This window comes from Rattus norvegicus, chromosome 2, assembly GCF_021556685.1.
Source record: "Rattus norvegicus strain SHRSP/BbbUtx chromosome 2, alternate assembly SHRSP_T2T, whole genome shotgun sequence".
NCBI lineage: Eukaryota > Metazoa > Chordata > Mammalia > Rodentia > Muridae > Rattus > Rattus norvegicus.
Window position 1 is genome coordinate 47,528,448 of NC_141535.1, and position 19,296 is coordinate 47,547,743.

Genomic DNA, 19,296 nt, shown 5'->3' on the forward strand with positions numbered 1-19,296 from the left:
AAGGTGTGCACCATCACGCCACCCAGCTTGATTCTGTGCAGTTTTTAAATGAACCAGCCCCTCAGCAGAAATCTGCTAATGAGATATGTTTGCCTACTTAGAGCTTTGTATTGCTGAATTTCTCATGATCAGGGATCTTTCCAATCATCTCCTCCTCTTCCTCCTCTTCCTCCTCCTCCTCTTCTTCCTCCTCTTCTTCCTCCTCCTCTTCTTCTTCCTCCTCCTCTTCTTCTTCCTCCTTTTCTTCCTCCTCATCGTCATCATGGCTTTCCTGGTACGGTTTTTCTGTGTAGACCTAGTTGTCCTAGACCAGGACCTAGACCTAGACTCTGTAGTCCAGGCTGGCCTCGAACTCGGAGTTCCACCTGCCTGTGAACCCTGGGGATTAAAGATGTGTGCCCCCAATGTCCCTCCCCAATTACCATTATTTAAAAGGCTGACCTTTTGAATTAAGTCTATAAAGTGTCAGTGGCCCAGCTTACTTCATGTACCAGGATTTGAATGTTTCCTGTTGATCATCTTCTGGTGGAAAGCATCACTGATCAAACACCAGATTGCTTTATGAACATGGCAGTCCCGATCCCTGGGGTTGCTGATAGAAATCTGGTGGAAGAAGCAAGACAAACAGCTTAGATGTACACCCTTTGGGAAAGCCCTCTCCCCCTAGCTGTGGCCTTACTGTGTCCCCTACCCTTCCGTAGCTCTCCATCTGCCTGCTAACCAAGGGCTCCCCATGTCAGCTCTTCCCGCTGTGGCCAGGTTAATTAGTAGTCAATACACATTAGTAGTTAATACACAAAGCCCCTTAAGGTTCTCTTGGAAGGAAACCATTTTCAATATCCAGAAGGAAAACCAGTGAGGATGGAGTTGAGGTGGGAGGGCTCTTGTTTGATTTGGTTTGGTGTTTTGGGTGTTGGGTTTTGTTTTGAACTTTGACACATATCCGTGTGTGTGTGTGTGTGTGTGTGTGTGTGTGTGTATAATTATATGTATATGCATGTCTACGTGTGTGTGTATGTATAATTATATGTATATGCATGTTTGTTTGTGTGTGTGTGTGTGTGTGTGTGTGTGTGTGTGTGTGTGTGTGTAAAGGGTCCAAGCCTGACCCTGGTGTCTTTCTCAGCCACTGTCTCTCTTATTCATTGAGGCAGATCTTGGAGTTGAACCCAGAACTTGGATTCAGCCAGCCCAGCTCGCAAGCTTACTCTAGGGACCCCTTTGTTGGTCTTCTGAGGGTGGTGGAATTATGGGCTACCACTCCCACCAAGCATATGCTGGTCCTCACATGTCAGCACGTGATCTGCTTAGCCATCTCCCCAACCCCCAAGTTTGTATGAATCAGTAAATATCCCTTTTTAATGAATTGTTCATTTAAAGGTTAGTAATTTGAATGAAAAATTGCTCTGGCCCAGCCTCTGAGCCATCGTTTTCTGATCTATGAATAAAATGAATCAGCATTACTCTTCAGACTTCAAATTAAGAGGCCCTTCGATTCCCATAGGCTTCTTTAAAACACCAAAAATGCATTGTTGTTCATGCGCAGTGTGTATCAGAGGACTTTTATGTGTGTGGGTTTCTGAGATGGTGTCTCACTATGTTACCCCGCCTGGCTAGAAACTCAACTCACAGAGATCAGCCCGCCTCTGCCTCCCAAGAGCTGGTGGTAGCGGTGTGTGCCAGCCACTGTGATCAGCCTTTATGAGAGGACTTTTAGAAATACTCTTGAACTATAAATTTTTAGCATTATTTTCATATTTAATACAACATTTGGTAATTCTTAGTCAGTCATGGTGCTACACACCTGTAATCCCAGTCCTTTGAGGTCAGAGGCAGGAGAATTGGCTACCAACTTGAAGAGCTCCGGGCTAGTCAGGGATAGTGAAACCCTCTTTCAAAAAGCAAACACAAACAAAAGACAAACACCGTGAACAAAGCTCTCTGTAGTCTCGGATTCATCTCCTTGCCTGAGAGAGCTGGTTTGGACAGGTGGTTCTGCTGATAACAGTCGTCTGGCCTTTATGATGGTGGAAGGAAACATTTGGGAGTGGCAAGAGGTTTTCTGGAAAGCTTGCTTAGTGATAAGTACAAAGTTTTACTCCGGCCTACTGTGTGTGTATGAGTGAGGAGCTGAAAGAACTCTTTACCTTACCCCATCCCTTCAGAGCAGAGCAGCAGTACTTCTGTGAACCCTGGTAGTGTAAAGCTGATTCAGTCGGGGATTGAATCTCTCACACCCAGCAAATCCAGGACTGGAGAGGTGGGAGCAGACCTCAGAGACTCTGTGCACGTGTGTAAATCCGCTAGTTTATCTAAACTTCTCTGTGTACCCCTGAACACCAACACCTTTAGCTCCTGTTCTTTCTTCCAAAAGATACTTTCCTAGCCTTTAGAAATGTCCACTAGAAATTTAATGGAATGAGAAAATAAGGTCACTGACATTGAGGGTTTGGGGTTTTGTTTTGTTTTGTGGTTATGGTGGTGGTGGTGGTGGTGGTGGTGGTGGTGGTGGTGGTGGTGGTGGTGGTGGTGGTGGTGGTGGTAGCGGTTGGTTTTTATATGCTTCGCGCTCCAGACAACTGTCTTAAGAGGTTTATAGGATCCATACCTTTTCAGGGAGAGACAGCAAGCATTCCATTGCTAGCAGTGGTTAGAATAATGGAATCTTTGTGGTGTTCTCTTGTGTTTCTGCCTGCACCGTGGTACCTGCAATTCTTTCTCAGACGTCATAAGAACTCCCATGTGGTTGAGCGTAAAGTTTGGAACAGTGGCTTGCAAACAGGTCACCTGCACCTAAAGAAAACACTCCCAGGTTACAACACATAGCCCTGTTTAAGCCAGCTATGGACTGAAAGTCTTAGAAATGCCTGTTTATATAAATTCCACTTACTACACAACCACCACCCCCTTCATCACTTAGGATCTCAATAGGAGAAAGGTCCTGATATAATTATTAACATATCTCTCTTTTCCTATTCAGATCAAAAAGTATTTTGAACTTGAACCACTGGCACGTGGAAAACGCTGGATTCTGCAGCCCTGCTCTCTGGATGATGTGGACGCACTGAAGGACAGCTTCTCCCAGCTCATAAACTTGTTAGAAGAAAAGGACCACGAGGCCATGAGGATGTGAGACCTGACCCAGAAGTTCCGGGAAAGCCTTGAACCCATCACGTTCCTTCCCCGTCCTGATTCCACGTTGGCGTCAAGACTGACACGGCTGCAGTATCCATTTTCCTCTGGCTGTTTCAGACCGTCATCTCTCTGTTAACTGACTGACTCTTCGGCAGTCATGGGTTATCTTCGGCATTAATGTCAAGTACACACTACTGAGGGAGAATTGATTCTCTGTTTACCACTAATTATCTTCACCACATGTCTCTCCCTTCTGTTGGTCTAAGGATCTCTTCTCTGCTTTGTGCTAAAGTGGACGGAACTCATGGCTCATGGAAATGAAACCCCTTCTGAAGACCTCAGAAAGGCTCACTCGCTTTCCTGGACTTGGGATTGGAGGATTCTGACTGAGACTCCACCCAGTATATACGCCATTGACATTTCCATGATCTCTTAGGGGTTCAAGTTTTTTACATTTTATTTTATCTCGTCTGGTTTTCATATTATTTTCTTGTGTGTGTGGTGTGTGTGGGATATTGACTTTGTAGGCTGAGTGGGGAAAAAAATGGCCACCCAAAACTTCACCCAATCATCTTCTGGTAAGGCTGGCTCTGAACAATCTAGAAAGTAGGTGCACAAGGATTGCTTGACCCTGCAGCAGCCTCGTCCCCTCCCTTAAGGGCATCCTCACTGAGGGAGTGGGAGCCAATTTAGGCAAGAACAAGCATCACTGATTTGAATTCGATCAGCTTCTCAAATATTTCTTAACGGAGTCATTAGTCTGCATAAAACCAAGCTACAACATAACCATTTGCTTTTCCTAAAAATCAGAAATGTTTGAATGAAATCCGGAAATTGGCTTTTCAAATAATAAACATTAAGAGCCAAAGTCCTAACTCATGGTTAGTTAGGACTTAAGTCCTAACTCTAAGTTAGGACTTAAGCTGGCATGGATTGGATGGAGCTCAAAGACGAGCCCCGTTATTTATTCAGCAAATGCTAATGCCACCGAGGGGAGTCTGCTCAGGCCCCCATTTTGTAGTTAGAGGTCTGTCAGTATTTTTATTATAAACCTCTATTTTCAGGGGTGTCAATGTGCCCTTAGAGTATGCTGGGCTACTCAGTCTTTGAAACTGATTTTTTTTTCCACTTAATTTAAATGATAAAATTTGCCTAGAATAAAATGTACAGTTTTAGTGCAATTTAGCACCTTTGACCTTTTCTAAATCAGGACTAATCTATGGAGATTCAGATTCATAGATGAAATACTCTTTGTCATACCTTGTAGACACTTGACCGCTCATTAAAATACTAAGAGGTCAAATGATAGAAAACTGATCCCTATGCCCAAGCAATAAAAACAAAACAAAACAAAACAAAACAAAAAAAAACCACGTCTGTCATTTTTAGGTAGTGTAGACTGATACCCAGATGCCACAGACTTAATGCCATATTTGTCACAGGGTGGCAGGAAACCTTGTGACTCTCGAGAGGATAGTCTCAGACTCCCCACAGCGCTCAAATGCAGTATTTGTGATTTCATCTTGTAAATGGATTTTAATAAAAAAAAGACCCCACACTTCTTTAAGCCTTTTTAAATACACACACACACACACACACACACACACACACACACACACACACACACACACACACGGCACAGACCAGAGAAGGACCCACAACGATGCATTTTGTCTAAAGTATCCTTGAATATTTTTAAAACCGTGTGGTGATCCACGGGCAGCAGCACAATTCCCAGGACCAGTTACACAGTTCCTGTTTTCATTTTGTCCTCTCGTGCTCATCTTCCGCGAAAATAAATAAATAAATGATTTTTTTTCCAGGCTTCGCTCTCCCTGCAAGTTCATTAAATGTAGAGTGTTGTCTTTTGAAGATCCTGTGGCTGAGATCTCCTCGCCATCTGTTAAATGACTTCCCGTTGTCTGTGTGTGTTCATGTGCGCCAGCGATGGGCTCCTTTCTCCACAGCCCCGAGACTGTCTGAGGCGACACAGCCGTCAGAATGAAAACATTATCAATCAGTACCCAACAGCAGCTGTTTTTGACAAGTTTCTGTCTGACGCCTAATGCTTAACAACTGTCATAAGGCTCTGTCTTTGTCTAGCAGGTCGCAGCGCGCTGTCTTACTGCTTCCTCTTGGCATCCTGGACTCTGTAACCCTAGAATTTGCTGTGCTTGGGAAACCCAGGTGGGGGGAGGGGAGAGGGAAGTGGAGGGGACTTGTGTCTTGTTCTTACTTTTGTGTAAGGTGCCACAGGTGTCTTAGTCTGCATATTCAGAGATGTAGGAAAACAATCCGTTGTGTAGTTCCTCGGTGAGCATCTTGTTATATTTATGGAAGTGACCCATTTTTTGTACCTTCTTAGCTAAAGCAGTTGCCCCTTTTTATACTGGCAATTAATTTATAGAAGACTTTGTATCGACCATCGTTTACAGTATTGGTTGCTGGATAACTGCCACGTTGCTCTGTCTTTTTATTGAGATTTAACTCTATCTAGACTTAAAAGTTGGCAGGTTCCTGTGGGCATTTGCTAGGTAACAAGACCTTGCCCTGTTCACGGTTTCTATGATTTCCACTGTCTCGCAATGAAAATAAATGCTTAGTAGAACAGGCGTTTCCAGACTGACTCTCTTGCAGCCTTAGCCTTTGAAAGCCACCGATTTCTGTTTACTTCGTGTTGTCTTCAAAATGAGCTCTGCTGCTCTTGAATCAAAACAAATGATTAATACGTGAGTCTTCCGAAGCTCTTGTGAGAACCTTAGGAGCAAAGGAAGCCAAGTGTCTTTTCCAGTTGGTTCTACTCGAACACCAGTTTACTCTCCTATAGGCTATTCCTTCAAAGGAACAAGGAGCTTGGAAATGGGAGGGGATGTATCATCCTTCAATCAAAGGACCATCATCTTACATCTGTCCTGAAAGCCACTTTCTGCAAGTTGACTGCAGTGAGCTAGTTCTTCCAATGGTTTTGACGCCCTGTGGAAATCGGTGGTCTAAATGGCCTTAGGATGTTACGCTAACTTAGGACGTTACACTATACATTTATATGTCTGTCTTTAAGGACGGAAATGGGAAAGTAAAAATTAAAAAATAGATGGATCAAAGATGAGAAATAAAAAGGGGGGGGGGAGTTAGATGATAAGAGAGGAAAGATTCAAACTCTCGCTCATGTTTCTTTCGTCCAAGCATAACGTTATCCTGACACGTACCACTTCAGCACCAGAGAGTTTGAAATACTCCTTTCTGAGTTTGCCAGCCACCCTTTCACCTCCGACCTTCCCAAGCAAGTGTGGATAGAATGGGTGCTCTTTCATGTGCCTTGATCCAGTGTTGGAAGGCAATATCGTTAACCTGAGCTACTGTAGCAAGCACACAGGAGAGGGCATGTGTGGGGAGGTGGGGCCGGCTGGGAGGAGTATACTCCCTTGGGAATCCTCATTTCAGTGTCTGGAGGAAGGAGAAGCCTTTGTTATGCAGACAGTTTGTAACACTGGTTCCCTGTCTTCCTAGTTCTGCAGCCTGGGTGGGGAGGAGCTGAAGTCAGTTAGGCTGTGAAACTTATTACCACATCTTGTAGGGGAATTCCTGACTCCCAGGAGCACACAACTTTTGGTCAGCATTGAGTCAGTGTGATTAAATGATTTGCATCTCTGGACTAAATGTTTCCAACTCAGATGCCTGAAGTGACAGATGAGCCCAGGTTTTGGCACTGCCCGTCCCCACCCTCCCACTATGGCAGAAGCATGCGGAGTCTCAGTAGGACTCAGCCTCAGATGGCAGATCCATTTCCCCTGCCCTTAACTCTCTTTGAATCAAAAACCTTCCCTTCTGTGAAACACCCTCCCTTCCCCAAAACACACACACAGCTTCATGAGACCTGGGGATTCTTAACGTCCCACCATGGGAGGTTCTCTGTGACAGCCTCTTCCTCATGGGACTGTGAAACCAAAGCATACAAAAATCACGAAGAAGAATCTCTCCGGCATATCCCAGTCTGGCACGAGGCTTTCCCGTAAACAGCGAAGAAAAGCTCACAGGGCTTCAACCCCATTTTTATACCCTCCGTCTCTGTTTCTGTGAGTGGCGAGCTCTTCAGGGAACCCTAGTTTCACAAGGCCAGTGTTCCACAGTGTTCTCGGACTTCCCTCTTTTCCTTTCTTAGGCACCTCCATGGGCTACTATGAGTAATCAATCACTTTACAAGACACCCCTGCTGGCCTTGCAGTTTTCCAAGCAATTTCGCTTGCCGTATATACCTTGTTAGCTTGGCGTATGTGCTTGGTGAGGTCTCGAGTAACTGTGAAGAAGGAAAGGACCTTTTTGACTGAAGGCCTTCTTGGTCTCACCCAAGTTTATAACCCAGTCCGGTTTCAATTCTGACCCCTCCTCCATCTCCTGCCATTCTAGGTCATCATAACCAATATGGATGCGGCCCCTGAATGGTACCATGTGGGGAGGGATGATTATCTGATGTAGACACTCCAAAAAAATGGAGAATTTCCATGTTCCCTTTTCAAAAATCTCTGACTCTGCCCAGTGCTTTCCAAATATTCTACACGAATATTCCCATGAGGCTCTTCGGATAATAGCATTCTAGCCCTGGAGATGACTGAGCTGCGTGTTCCCCAAAGGGGAAAAAAAAGCCCTCTAGGGACAGCATAAAATAAGCCTTGAATAAGCATCAGGTTCTCCGCACACCGCCCCCTCCCCTTATTTCCCTGCCTCCTTGTGGACACTGGGGGTTGTTTGAAAAGAACAAACCTAAGACCACTTAGATCCCAGCCAGCCTTCCCGAAGGTGTGAAATCTAGCTTCACATGCAGCAGCCCCTCTGACAAGTGATTCATTGAGACCCAAGCTGGAGCTCCAGCATCAAACAGATGTCAGCCGATACACCAAATGCCTGTAAATGATTGGTCTGCAAGCAGTGGAAGGGCTGCAGGACCTGGCCTACTGATGCTCCCCGTGTCTGGACAAGTTTACAGAAGATGTGGGGGTGGGGGAACTGGTTTCAAACAGAGTCTGGGAAGAAGGCTGTTTCTGGGGTGACAAATGAGACCTCGGTTCCCACCTGAGAGGCTCCTGCTGGATTGAGTGGTGTCTGCTTGGTCTGCAGGCGATGCGGAAAGGTCTGTCTGAAAAGCGCATGTCGGGGGCAACCCGCAGGCCAGGTTGGTGGCACGTGTTAAATCATTAGACATAAATACCTGAGTAAATTAAGAAACGAAATCGGCTTGGAACGGAGACTGCTCACCAAAAGGCAGAGACAGGAATGCAAACAGTGAGCCTGGCTGTCATTCTCTGTACTCTGGAGCAAGTCAGGCCCGGCTCTGGTGGTTCTCCGGTTGTTTTACGGCTTTCTAGACACGGACACAGCTTCAGGGGGATTTTTGAAAGGACAGCTTGTCTGGGCCTAGCTTTCTATTCTCCTTTTCAGGGTTTTTATTTCGTGATTAGGATTTTGGACTTTAATCATGTTCATTCGCCCTACTATGTGTCAGACATTGCGTCAGATGCCAGGAACACAACACTAAATGACTGACTTAGTTTTCAGTTTTGTAGAATCTTAATTCCTGCAACATTGAGTAAGTTGGATTATTTCTGTGAGCCTAGGCACTAAGTGGGGCATTTTCTACATTAAAATATTTGTTCTTGTTCCTAACTCCTGGTCTTCGGTTCTCCTGATTTAGGATTATTTTTAATGCCACTTAATATCTTGTGGGATCACTAGTAAGAGCAGAAACTTAAACACAGACAGTCATAGAAAGGGTGTGACTCTTTCAGCATCTTTCCAAACAAAACCCCATAAAACTAGGACTGCCTCTTCAGCTGGCTGATTGTTACAAGCATGTACCTAACACAAGCAAATATTGTGTGGGACATGTTCCTAATGTCTATCACATATATGTGTAGATGCTGTGTGTGTGTGTGTGTGTGTGTGTGTGTGTGTGTGTGTGTGTGTGTGGTCTGAATCGCACAAACTGAATAGAAATAAAACCATCTCTATTTCCAGTCACTTTCTTGTATACAAATCACTCAAAATTTTAGGTAAACAAAAGAATCTATATATGGAAATGGATTTATTAAATATATGGATCAGTTGGAGCTTAGCCCCTGGTAGAATGAGAGACTTGGGTGGTGATTCTCAGTATACTAATATCAAAAGAAGGAAGTGGGCAAGCAGACAGTGTGCCCCGGGTGGCCTCTACTCCCACCCAGAGAGCATTGTCAGAAGACACAAGCCTGATCAACTGAATGTAACTAATAATATTGCACGGGACAGAGCAGAACACTTGTCCAATGACACGTGAAATAACCAAACTCCAGACTATTGGAAATCTGACAGACAAATCAATGGCAAGAAGGAAAAAAAAGCAATAGACGCCCATACATTAAAGGTCTAAAGAGTCCTGTCAGAGAGTGGCAGACTGTGGCTTATTTAAATTCTGCTTACAATCACAAACATGTAAAAATATGAGCCGCTTGGAGAAAACTCTTATACCTGGGTATTGTGTGCACTAAACAACCTGATTAACTAGGATATTTTACATGTGATAATGAAATTGCGACTGCATATTATAGAGGAAATTTTGTTAAGTCGGCGGTGCATGACAAGATATTTATGGATGAATTAAGATGATGGGCAAGATTTATTCAGAATGATCTATTAAGGAGAGTAGACAGGTAAAACACTGAGTCTTATCTAACGCCAGCCAAATGATGGTGATAGGGCTCTGTATACACTCACCCCACCCCAAGAAGTTTGGGGAAGGTAGGTGTTAAGACAAGATATACCACGGGAAATGCCTGCAATGCAAAAGCAAGCATATTGCCTGACTATATTCAGAAGTGCTATGAAGCAGAAGAGAAGCTCAATCTAGTGGAAGAGTTAGCATCGAGCTTGAAAAGATGCCTCATGAAGAAAAGGGCAGCCAAAGGGCCATGACCACTGTGAGTGGTCAAGTACAAACAAAATCTATTGCCAGATAGTACTGCATCTCACCCCGATCAAATAAAATTAAAGACAGGACAAAGAAAAATAAGAGTTAAGTCATCTGGCATGTTAGTTAATCATCACCGAGAACGTGTGTCCTGTATCCAAGAAGGGCATTGTAGCATGCTGACTGGTCCCCGTTTGGGTCAGCCATGACTGGCTCAGACTTTGGCTTCACTCCTTACTAGCCACGTGACATGGGACGAATCATTTAAATGACTGCCTTTCGGTTTTCTAATCCATAGAAAAGTGATATATCTACATCCTAGGGTTATCACAGGAGTTCAATATCAAGGCCGATATAAAGTACTCAGTCTGAGAAAGCACTGAGGTACTAAGGGAGCTCTCAGTGAAGGGTGCCATTTCCTGCAATGAATGTTTGAAGCAACTGTCCCTTTGTCTTCCCAAGCTCTGCAGAAGATGAGGTTTCAGAATCAATCGCATTGGCTACCACACTGCACTCGGAAAGCCATCCTTCTTTGGTCCTGAACTCTTTTTTTTTTTTTTTTTTTTTTTATTAACTTGAGTATTTCTTATATACATTTCGAGTGTTATTCCCTTTCCCGGTTTCCGGGCAAACATCCCCCTCCCCCCTCCCCTTCCTTATGGGTGTTCCCCTCCCAACCCTCCCCCCATTGCCGCCCTCCCCCCATAGACTAGTTCACTGGGGGTTCAGTCTTAGCAGGACCCAGGGCTTCCCCTTCCACTGGTGCTCTTACTAGGATATTCATTGCTACCTATGGGGTCAGAGTCCAGGGTCAGTCCATGTATAGTCTTTAGGTAGTGGCTTAGTCCCTGGAAGCTCTGGTTGCTTGGCATTGTTGTACTTTTGGGGTCTCGAGTCCCTTCAAGCTCTTCCAGTTCTTTCTCTGATTCCTTCAATAGGGGACCTATTCTCAGTTCAGTGGTTTGCTGCTGGCATTCGCCTCTATATTTGCTGTATTCTGGCTGTGTCTCTCAGGAGCGATCTACATCCGGCTCCTGTCGGTCTGCACTTCTTTGCTTCATCCATCTTGTCTAATTGGGTGGCTGTATATGTATGGGCCACATGTGGGGCAGGCTCTGAATGGGTGTTCATTCAGTCTCTGTTTTAATCTTTGCCTCTCCCTTCCCTGCCAAGGGTATTCTTTTTCCTCATTTAAAGAAGGAGTGAAGCATTCACATTTTGATCATCCGTCTTGAGTTTCGTTTGTTCTAGGGATCTAGGGTAATTCAAGCATTTGGGCTAATAGCCACTTATCAATGAGTGCATACCATGTATGTCTTTCTGTGATTGGGTTAGCTCACTCAGGATGATATTTTCCAGTTCCAACCATTTGCCTACGAATTTCATAAACTCGTTGTTTTTGATAGCTGAGTAATATTCCATTGTGTAGATGTACCACATTTTCTGTATCCATTCCTCTGTTGAAGGGCATCTGGGTTCTTTCCATTTTCTGGCTATTATAAATAAGGCTGCGATGAACATAGTGGAGCACGTGTCTCTTTTATATGTTGAGGCATCTTTTGGGTATATGCCCAAGAGAGGTATAGCTGGATCCTCAGGCAGTTCAATGTCCAATTTTCTGAGGAACCTCCAGACTGATTTCCAGAATGGTTTTACCAGTCTGCAATCCCACCAACAATGGAGGAGTGTTCCTCTTTCTCCACATCCTCGCCAGCATCTGCTGTCACCTGAGTTTTTGATCTTAGCCAATCGCACTGGTGTGAGGTGAAATCTCAGGGTTGTTTTGATTTGCATTTCCCTTATGACTAAAGATGTTGAACATTTCTTTAGGTGTTTCTCAGCCATTCGGCATTCCTCAGCTGTGAATTCTTTGTTTAGCTCTGAACCCCATTTTTTAATAGGGTTATTTGTTTCCCTGCGGTCTAACTTCTTGAGTTCTTTGTATATTTTGGATATAAGGCCTCTATCTGTTGTAGGATTGGTAAAGATCTTTTCCCAATCTGTTGGTTGCCGTTTTGTCCTAACCACAGTGTCCTTTGCCTTACAGAAGCTTTGCAGTTTTATGAGATCCCATTTGTCGATTCTTGATCTTAGAGCATAAGCCATTGGTGTTTTGTTCAGGAAATTTTTTCCAGTGCCCATGTGTTCCAGATGCTTCCCTAGTTTTTCTTCTATTAGTTTGAGTGTGTCTGGTTTGATGTGGAGGTCCTTGATCCACTTGGACTTAAGCTTTGTACAGGGTGATAAGCATGGATCGATCTGCATTCTTCTACATGTTGCCCTCCAGTTGAACCAGCACCATTTGCTGAAAATGCTATCTTTTTTCCATTTGATGGTTTTGGCTCCTTTGTCAAAAATCAAGTGACCATAGGTGTGTGGGTTCATTTCTGGGTCTTCAATTCTATTCCATTGGTCTATCTGTCTGTCTCTGTACCAATACCATGCAGTTTTTATCACTATTGCTCTGTAATACTGCTTGAGTTCAGGGATAGTGATTCCCCCTGAAGTCCTTTTATTGTTGAGGATAGCTTTAGCTATCCTGGGTTTTTTGTTATTCCAGATGAATTTGCAAATTGTTCTGTCTAACTCTTTGAAGAATTGGATTGGTATTTTGATGGGGATTGCATTGAATCTGTAGATTGCTTTTGGTAAAGTGGCCATTTTTACTATATTAATCCTGCCAATCCATGAGCATGGGAGATCTTTCCATCTTCTGAGGTCTTCTTCAATTTCTTTCCTCAGTGTCTTGAAGTTCTTATTGTACAGATCTTTTACTTGCTTGGTTAAAGTCACACCGAGGTACTTTATATTATTTGGGTCTATTATGAAGGGTGTCGTTTCCCTAATTTCTTTCTCGGCTTGTTTCTCTTTTGTATAGAGGAAGGCAACTGATTTATTTGAGTTAATTTTATACCCAGCCACTTTGCTGAAGTTGTTTATCAGCTTTAGTAGTTCTCTGGTGGAACTTTTGGGATCACTTAAATATACTATCATGTCATCTGCAAATAGTGATATTTTGACTTCTTCTTTTCCGATCTGTATCCCTTTGATCTCCTTTTGTTGTCTGATTGCTCTGGCTAGAACTTCAAGAACTATATTGAATAAGTAGGGAGAGAGTGGGCAGCCTTGTCTAGTCCCTGATTTTAGTGGGATTGCTTCAAGTTTCTCTGCATTTAGTTTAATGTTAGCAACTGGTTTGCTGTATATGGCTTTTACTATGTTTAGGTATGGGCCTTGAATTCCTATTCTTTCCAGGACTTTTATCATGAAGGGGTGTTGAATTTTGTCAAATGCTTTCTCAGCATCTAATGAAATGATCATGTGGTTCTGTTCTTTCAGTTTGTTTATATAATGGATCACGTTGATGGTTTTCCGTATATTAAACCATCCCTGCATGCCTGGGATGAAGCCTACTTGATCATGATGGATGATTGTTTTGATGTGCTCTTGAATTCGGTTTGCCAGAATTTTGTTGAGTATTTTTGCGTCGATATTCATAAGGGAAATTGGTCTGAAGTTCTCTTTCTTTGTTGTGTCTTTGTGTGGTTTAGGTATAAGAGTAATTGTGGCTTCGTAGAAGGAATTCGGTAGGGCTCCATCTGTTTCAATTTTGTGGAATAGTTTGGATAATATTGGTATGAGGTCTTCTATGAAGGTTTGATAGAATTCTGCACTAAACCCGTCTGGACCTGGGCTCTTTTTGGTTGGGAGACCTTTAATGACTGCTTCTATTTCCTTAGGAGTTATGGGGTTGTTTAACTGGTTTATCTGTTCCTGATTTAACTTCGATACCTGGTATCTGTCTAGGAAATTGTCCATTTCCTGAAGATTTTCAAATTTTGTTGAATATAGGTTTTTATAGTAAGATCTGATGATTTTTTGAATTTCCTCCGAATCTGTAGTTATGTCTCCCTTTTCATTTCTGATTTTGTTAATTTGGACACACTCTCTGTGTCCTCTCGTTAGTCTGGCTAAGGGTTTATCTATCTTGTTGATTTTCTCAAAGAACCAACTTTTGGTTCTGTTGATTCTTTCTATGGTCCTTTTTGTTTCTACTTGGTTGATTTCAGCTCTGAGTTTGATTATTTCCTGCCTTCTACTCCTCCTGGGTGTATTTGCTTCTTTTTGTTCTAGAGCTTTTAGGTGTGCTGTCAAGCTGCTGACATATGCTCTTTCCTGTTTCTTTCTGCAGGCACTCAGCGCTATGAGTTTTCCTCTTAGCACAGCTTTCATTGTGTCCCATAAGTTTGAGTATGTTGTATCTTCATTTTCATTAAATTCTAAAAAGTTTTTAATTTCTTTCTTTATTTCTTCCTTGACCAGGTTATCATTGAGTAGAGCATTGTTCAATTTCCACGTATATGTGGGCATTCTTCCCTTACTGTTATTGAAGACCAGTTTTAGGCCGTGGTGGTCCGATAGCACGCATGGGATTATTTCTATCTTTCTGTACCTGTTGAGGCCCGTTTTTTGACCAATTATATGGTCAATTTTGGAGAAAGTACCATGAGGAGCTGAGAAGAAGGTATATCCTTTTGCTTTAGGATAGAATGTTCTATAAATATCCGTTAAGTCCATTTGGCTCATGACTTCTCTTAGTCTGTCTACATCACTGTTTAATTTCTGTTTCCATGATCTGTCCATTGATGAGAGTGGGGTGTTGAAATCTCCCACTATTATTGTGTGAGGTGCAATGTGTGTTTTGAGCTTTAGTAAGGTTTCTTTTACGTATGTAGGTGCCCTTGTATTTGGGGCATAGATATTTAGGATTGAGAGTTCATCTTGGTTGATTTTTCCTTTGATGAATATGAAGTGTCCTTCCTTATCTTTTTTGATGACTTTTAGTTGGAAATTGATTTTATTTGATATTAGAATGGCTACTCCAGCTTGCTTCTTCTGACCATTTGCTTGGAAAGTTGTTTTCCAGCCTTTCACTCTGAGGTAGTGTCTGTCTTTGTCTCTGAGGTGTGTTTCCTGTAGGCAGCAGAATGCAGGGTCCTCGTTGCGTATCCAGTTTGTTAATCTATGTCTTTTTATTGGGGAGTTGAGGCCATTGATGTTGAGAGATATTAAGGAATAGTGATTATTGCTTCCCGTTATATTCATATTTGGATGTGAGGTTATGTTTGTGTGCTTTCATTCTCTTTGTTTTGTTGCCAAGACGATTAGTTTCTTGCTTCTTCTAGGGTATAGCTTGCCTCCTTATGTTGGGCTTTACCATTTATTATCCTTTGTAGTGCTGGATTTGTAGAAAGATATTGTGTAAATTTGGTTTTGTCATGGAATATCTTGGTTTCTCCATCTATGTTAATTGAGAGTTTTGCAGGATACAGTAACCTGGGCTGGCATTTGTGTTCTCTTAGGGTCTGTATGACATCAGTCCAGGATCTTCTGGCCTTCATAGTTTCTGGCGAGAAGTCTGGTGTGATTCTGATAGGTCTCCCTTTATATGTTACTTGACCTTTTTCCCTTACTGCTTTTAATATTCTTTCTTTATTTTGTGCGTTTGGTGTTTTGACAATTATGTGACGGGAGGTGTTTCTTTTCTGGTCCAATCTATTTGGAGTTCTGTAGGCTTCTTGTATGTCTATGGGTATCTCTTTTTTTAGGTTAGGGAAGTTTTCTTCTATGATTTTGTTGAAGATATTTACTGGTCCTTTGAGCTGGGAGTCTTCACTCTCTTCTATACCTATTATCCTTAGGTTTGATCTTCTCATTGAGTCCTGGATTTCCTGTATGTTTTGGACCAGTAGCTTTTTCCGCTTTACATTATCTTTGACAGTTGAGTCAATGATTTCTATGGAATCTTCTGCTCCTGAGATTCTCTCTTCCATCTCTTGTATTCTGTTGGTGAAGCTTGTATCTACAGCTCCTTGTCTCTTCTTTTGGTTTTCTATATCCAGGGTTGTTTCCATGTGTTCTTTCTTGATTGCTTCTATTTCCATTTTTAATTCCTTCAACTGTTTGATTGTGTTTTCCTGGAATTCTTTCAGGGATTTTTGCGATTCCTCTCTGTAGGCTTTTACTTGTTTATTAATGTTTTCCTGTGCTTCCCTAAGTGTGTTCATGTCTTTCTTGAAGTCCTCCAGCATCATGATCAAATATGATTTTGAAACTAGATCTTGCTTTTCTGGTGTGTTTGGATATTCCATGTTTGTTTTGGTGGGAGAATTGGGCTCCGATGATGGCATGTAGTCTTGGTTTCTGTTGCTTGGGTTCCTGCGCTTGCCTCTCGCCATCAGATTATCTCTAGTGTTACTTTGTTCTGCTGTTTCTGACAGTGGCTAGACTGTCCTATAAGCCTGTGTGTCAGGAGTGCTGTAGACCTGTTTTCCTCTCTTTCAGTCAGTTATGGGGACAGAGTGTTCTGCTTTCGGGCGTGTGGTTTTTCCTCTCTACAGGTCTTCAGCTGTTCCTGTGGGCCTGTGTCTTGAGTTCACCAGGCAGCTTTCTTGCAGCAGAAAATTTGGTCTTACCTGTGGTCCCGAGGCTCAGGTTTGCTCGTGGGGTGCTGCCCAGGGGCTCTCTGCAGCGGCAGCAACCAGGAAGACCTGTGCCGCCCCTTCCGGGAGCTTCAGTGCACCAGGGTTCCAGATGGTCTTTGGCTTTTTCCTCTGGCGTCCGAGATGTGTGTGCAGGGAGCAGTCTCTTCTGGTTTCCCAGGCTTGTCCGCCTCTCTGAAGGTTTAGCTCTCCCTCCCACGGGATTTGGGTGCAGAGAACTGTTTATCCGGTCTGTTTCCTTCAGGGTCCGGCGGGGTCCTGCCGCTCCTGGGCCCTCCCCCACGGGAGCCCAGAGGCCTTATACAGTTTCCTCTTGGGCCAGGGATGTGGGCAGGGGTGAGCAGTGTTGGTGGTCTCTTCCGCTCTGCAGCCTCAGGAGTGCCCACCTGACCAGGCGGTTGGGTTTCTCTCTCACCGGGTCTGGGAGCAGAGAGCTGCTGCGGGCCGGGATCCGCGGGTGTGGGACTTCCGGTAAACACAGAACGTGCTGGGTCCTAGAGAAATTCTGCTTCCGTGTGTCCCAAGCTCACCAGGCAGCTTTCTTGCAGCAGAAAATTTGGTCTTACCTGTGGTCCCGAGGCTCAGGTTCGCTTGTGGGGTGCTGCCCACGGGCTCTCTGCAGCGGCAGCAACCAGGAAGACCTGTGCCGCCCCTTCCGGGAGCTTCAGTGCACCAGGGTTCCAGATGGTCTTTGGCTTTTTCCTTTGGCGTCCGAGATGTGTGTGCAGGGAGCAGTCTCTTCTGGTTTCCCAGGCTTGTCTGCCTCTCTGAAGGTTTAGCTCTCCCTCCCACGGGATTTGGGTGCAGAGAACTGTTTATCCGGTCTGTTTCCTTCAGGGTCCGGCGGGGTCCTGCCGCTCCTGGGCCGGTCCTGAACTCTTTCTAGATCAGTAAACGCTATTCCCTCCGGTGACCTCCGGAAGGCTGTCTTACACCTGTCACCTGCTGATGTATTCATTAACGAACATTTATTGGACGTATGGTATGTGCAAGACATTGAGTAAAGGTAAAACCAATTTTTAAGATGTAATCTGATACGCACTGTTTAAATGTCTTAAGCACTCATTGGCTCTAGCACTCCCATGTCGTAGAAAAGTGGTTTCTGCGTTCTGTAGTTTTAAATCTATAAATACAAAAGTCTACACCCTGTGGGGTGTGTGTGTGTGTGTGTGTGTGTGTGTGTGTGTGTGTGTGTGTTTGTGTGAATGTGTGCATGCAAGTTTTGATTGGCTAAAACTTGGACTTAAAAAAGTGTCTCCACGGTCCCCAGCTCCCAAAAAAAGAAAAAAAAAAGTGTCTCCACGTCTCACACATTCTCGTCCATAGGTCTGGGACTGCACTGAAGTCATTTTTCACCAATGACCATAAAGGTGACACATGCTCACTACAGAAAACAGTTAAATGTTCCTGGGGGGAACTTGAAAAGGCAGTGTTTGAGTCACAGAACACATCTCACTTCCGTTCCACTTACGTTTCTATATACTTCTTCTGGGTTAAGGACACAGTCCCTAGGTAACCAGGCTGACCTTGATGCTGGCCCTCTGGCCCTTCCCACCCTAGTACTGAGATTCAAGGCTGGCTTCCCCTTTATACACCTTAACGATATTTGCCTCTTAGAATGCGAATTGTTTCAGCATGTGCTGTTGTTTTCTAATATATTTTGAGATGTCCCACGTTGAGTTTTTCCTAAAGATGATCTCTAGTGGCTGCTTGCCTCTTGCTATTAACGTCCCTAAGTATCCCCTCACCACTAGATTTCGGGATCTCTGGTTTAAATGTTCGTGCTGTGCACATTCCTTTATTTTTCCATAGAATGCATATAAATGAAATTACAGAGTCTAATCAGAAGCACAAGACCAACTTGTTATGAATACCTGGAGGTCTTTAAGAATTTCCAGTTGCCCTCCCAGGACACACCAGGTCACAGTTCCTGGTGGTGACTACTTAGTTGTTGTGAGCTCGGGCTATTTCCTTTTAAATATCTCTTTATTTTTAAGTCAGCATACAATGCGCTGGGCATCATTATGACATTTTCAAACACTGCATTTTGAATTTCTCCTTCGCTCTGCACCCCAACCCTTAAACTTCCTTCTGCCTTTCACGCCACCCCCACCCCCAGCCTCTTTTATTTATTCTTTCATGTTCTGTGTGTCCTTTTGCTATGGAATTGTTTTTTATTCTTCCCTAATTTAACATGCCAAACGGGAAACTTAATTTTGTTTTGTGATAACTGGCACTAGAGCAGACGCTGTAACCAACATTGTCTAGGGCAGGTGTAGCAGAAGAGAATTTGTCACCGGGAACAATGGCAGAACTGCTAAGGCCAAAGTCACAGGAAGAGAGACTTGAAAGGCAGCCTCCTTGCTTCTTAATGCTCCCGGCTCTCTTTCCTCGTGTGTAAAATGAGAATCTTAACAATTCACGTAAAATAACCATGGGATCTTTATGTGAATGGAATGAAACCCTCCAAGACCAAGCTTAAGCATGGTGGCTGCCATATTGCAGGTGTCCTGAATGTTACCACTCGCATCTCTGAAGAACATGAGCTGTTCCAGGGCACACCTCACGCTGACGGTCCTCTGCATCATGGTGCTGGTGTGACTTTGCTGTGTGGCCTGCTCCTCCCACCTCCAAGGCTCCCTCCCTCTATGGAAGACTTCAGTAATGCCAGCCCCTCGGTTAGCCTGGTTTTCATACCTCACCGCTCCTGTGGATGCTGAT

General features: G+C 43.8%; 1 protein-coding gene and 1 long non-coding RNA gene across 10 annotated transcripts in view; one reads left to right on the forward strand and one right to left on the reverse strand.

Moving 5' to 3' along the window:
• The window catches only part of Arl15 (ARF like GTPase 15), a 382,647-nt gene extending 376,904 nt beyond the window's left edge, over positions 1–5,743 (forward strand). For all 9 annotated transcript variants that reach the window (NM_001399590.1, XM_087634380.1, XM_087634395.1 and 6 more), the window contains 1 exon segment: positions 2,981–5,743. In NM_001399590.1, coding sequence (NP_001386519.1) covers positions 2,981–3,133 — 153 coding nt within the window. In that variant the 3' untranslated portion in view covers positions 3,134–5,743.
• A 432-nt stretch (positions 5,744–6,175) lies between these two features.
• On the reverse strand, positions 6,176–17,850 carry LOC147996076 (uncharacterized). The gene is made up of 2 exons (XR_015674008.1): positions 17,453–17,850; positions 6,176–10,617 (listed from the first exon to the last, which is right to left on the reverse strand). It is a non-coding gene; the product is annotated as an uncharacterized LOC147996076 (long non-coding RNA).
• Between the last annotated feature and the right edge of the window lie 1,446 nt (positions 17,851–19,296).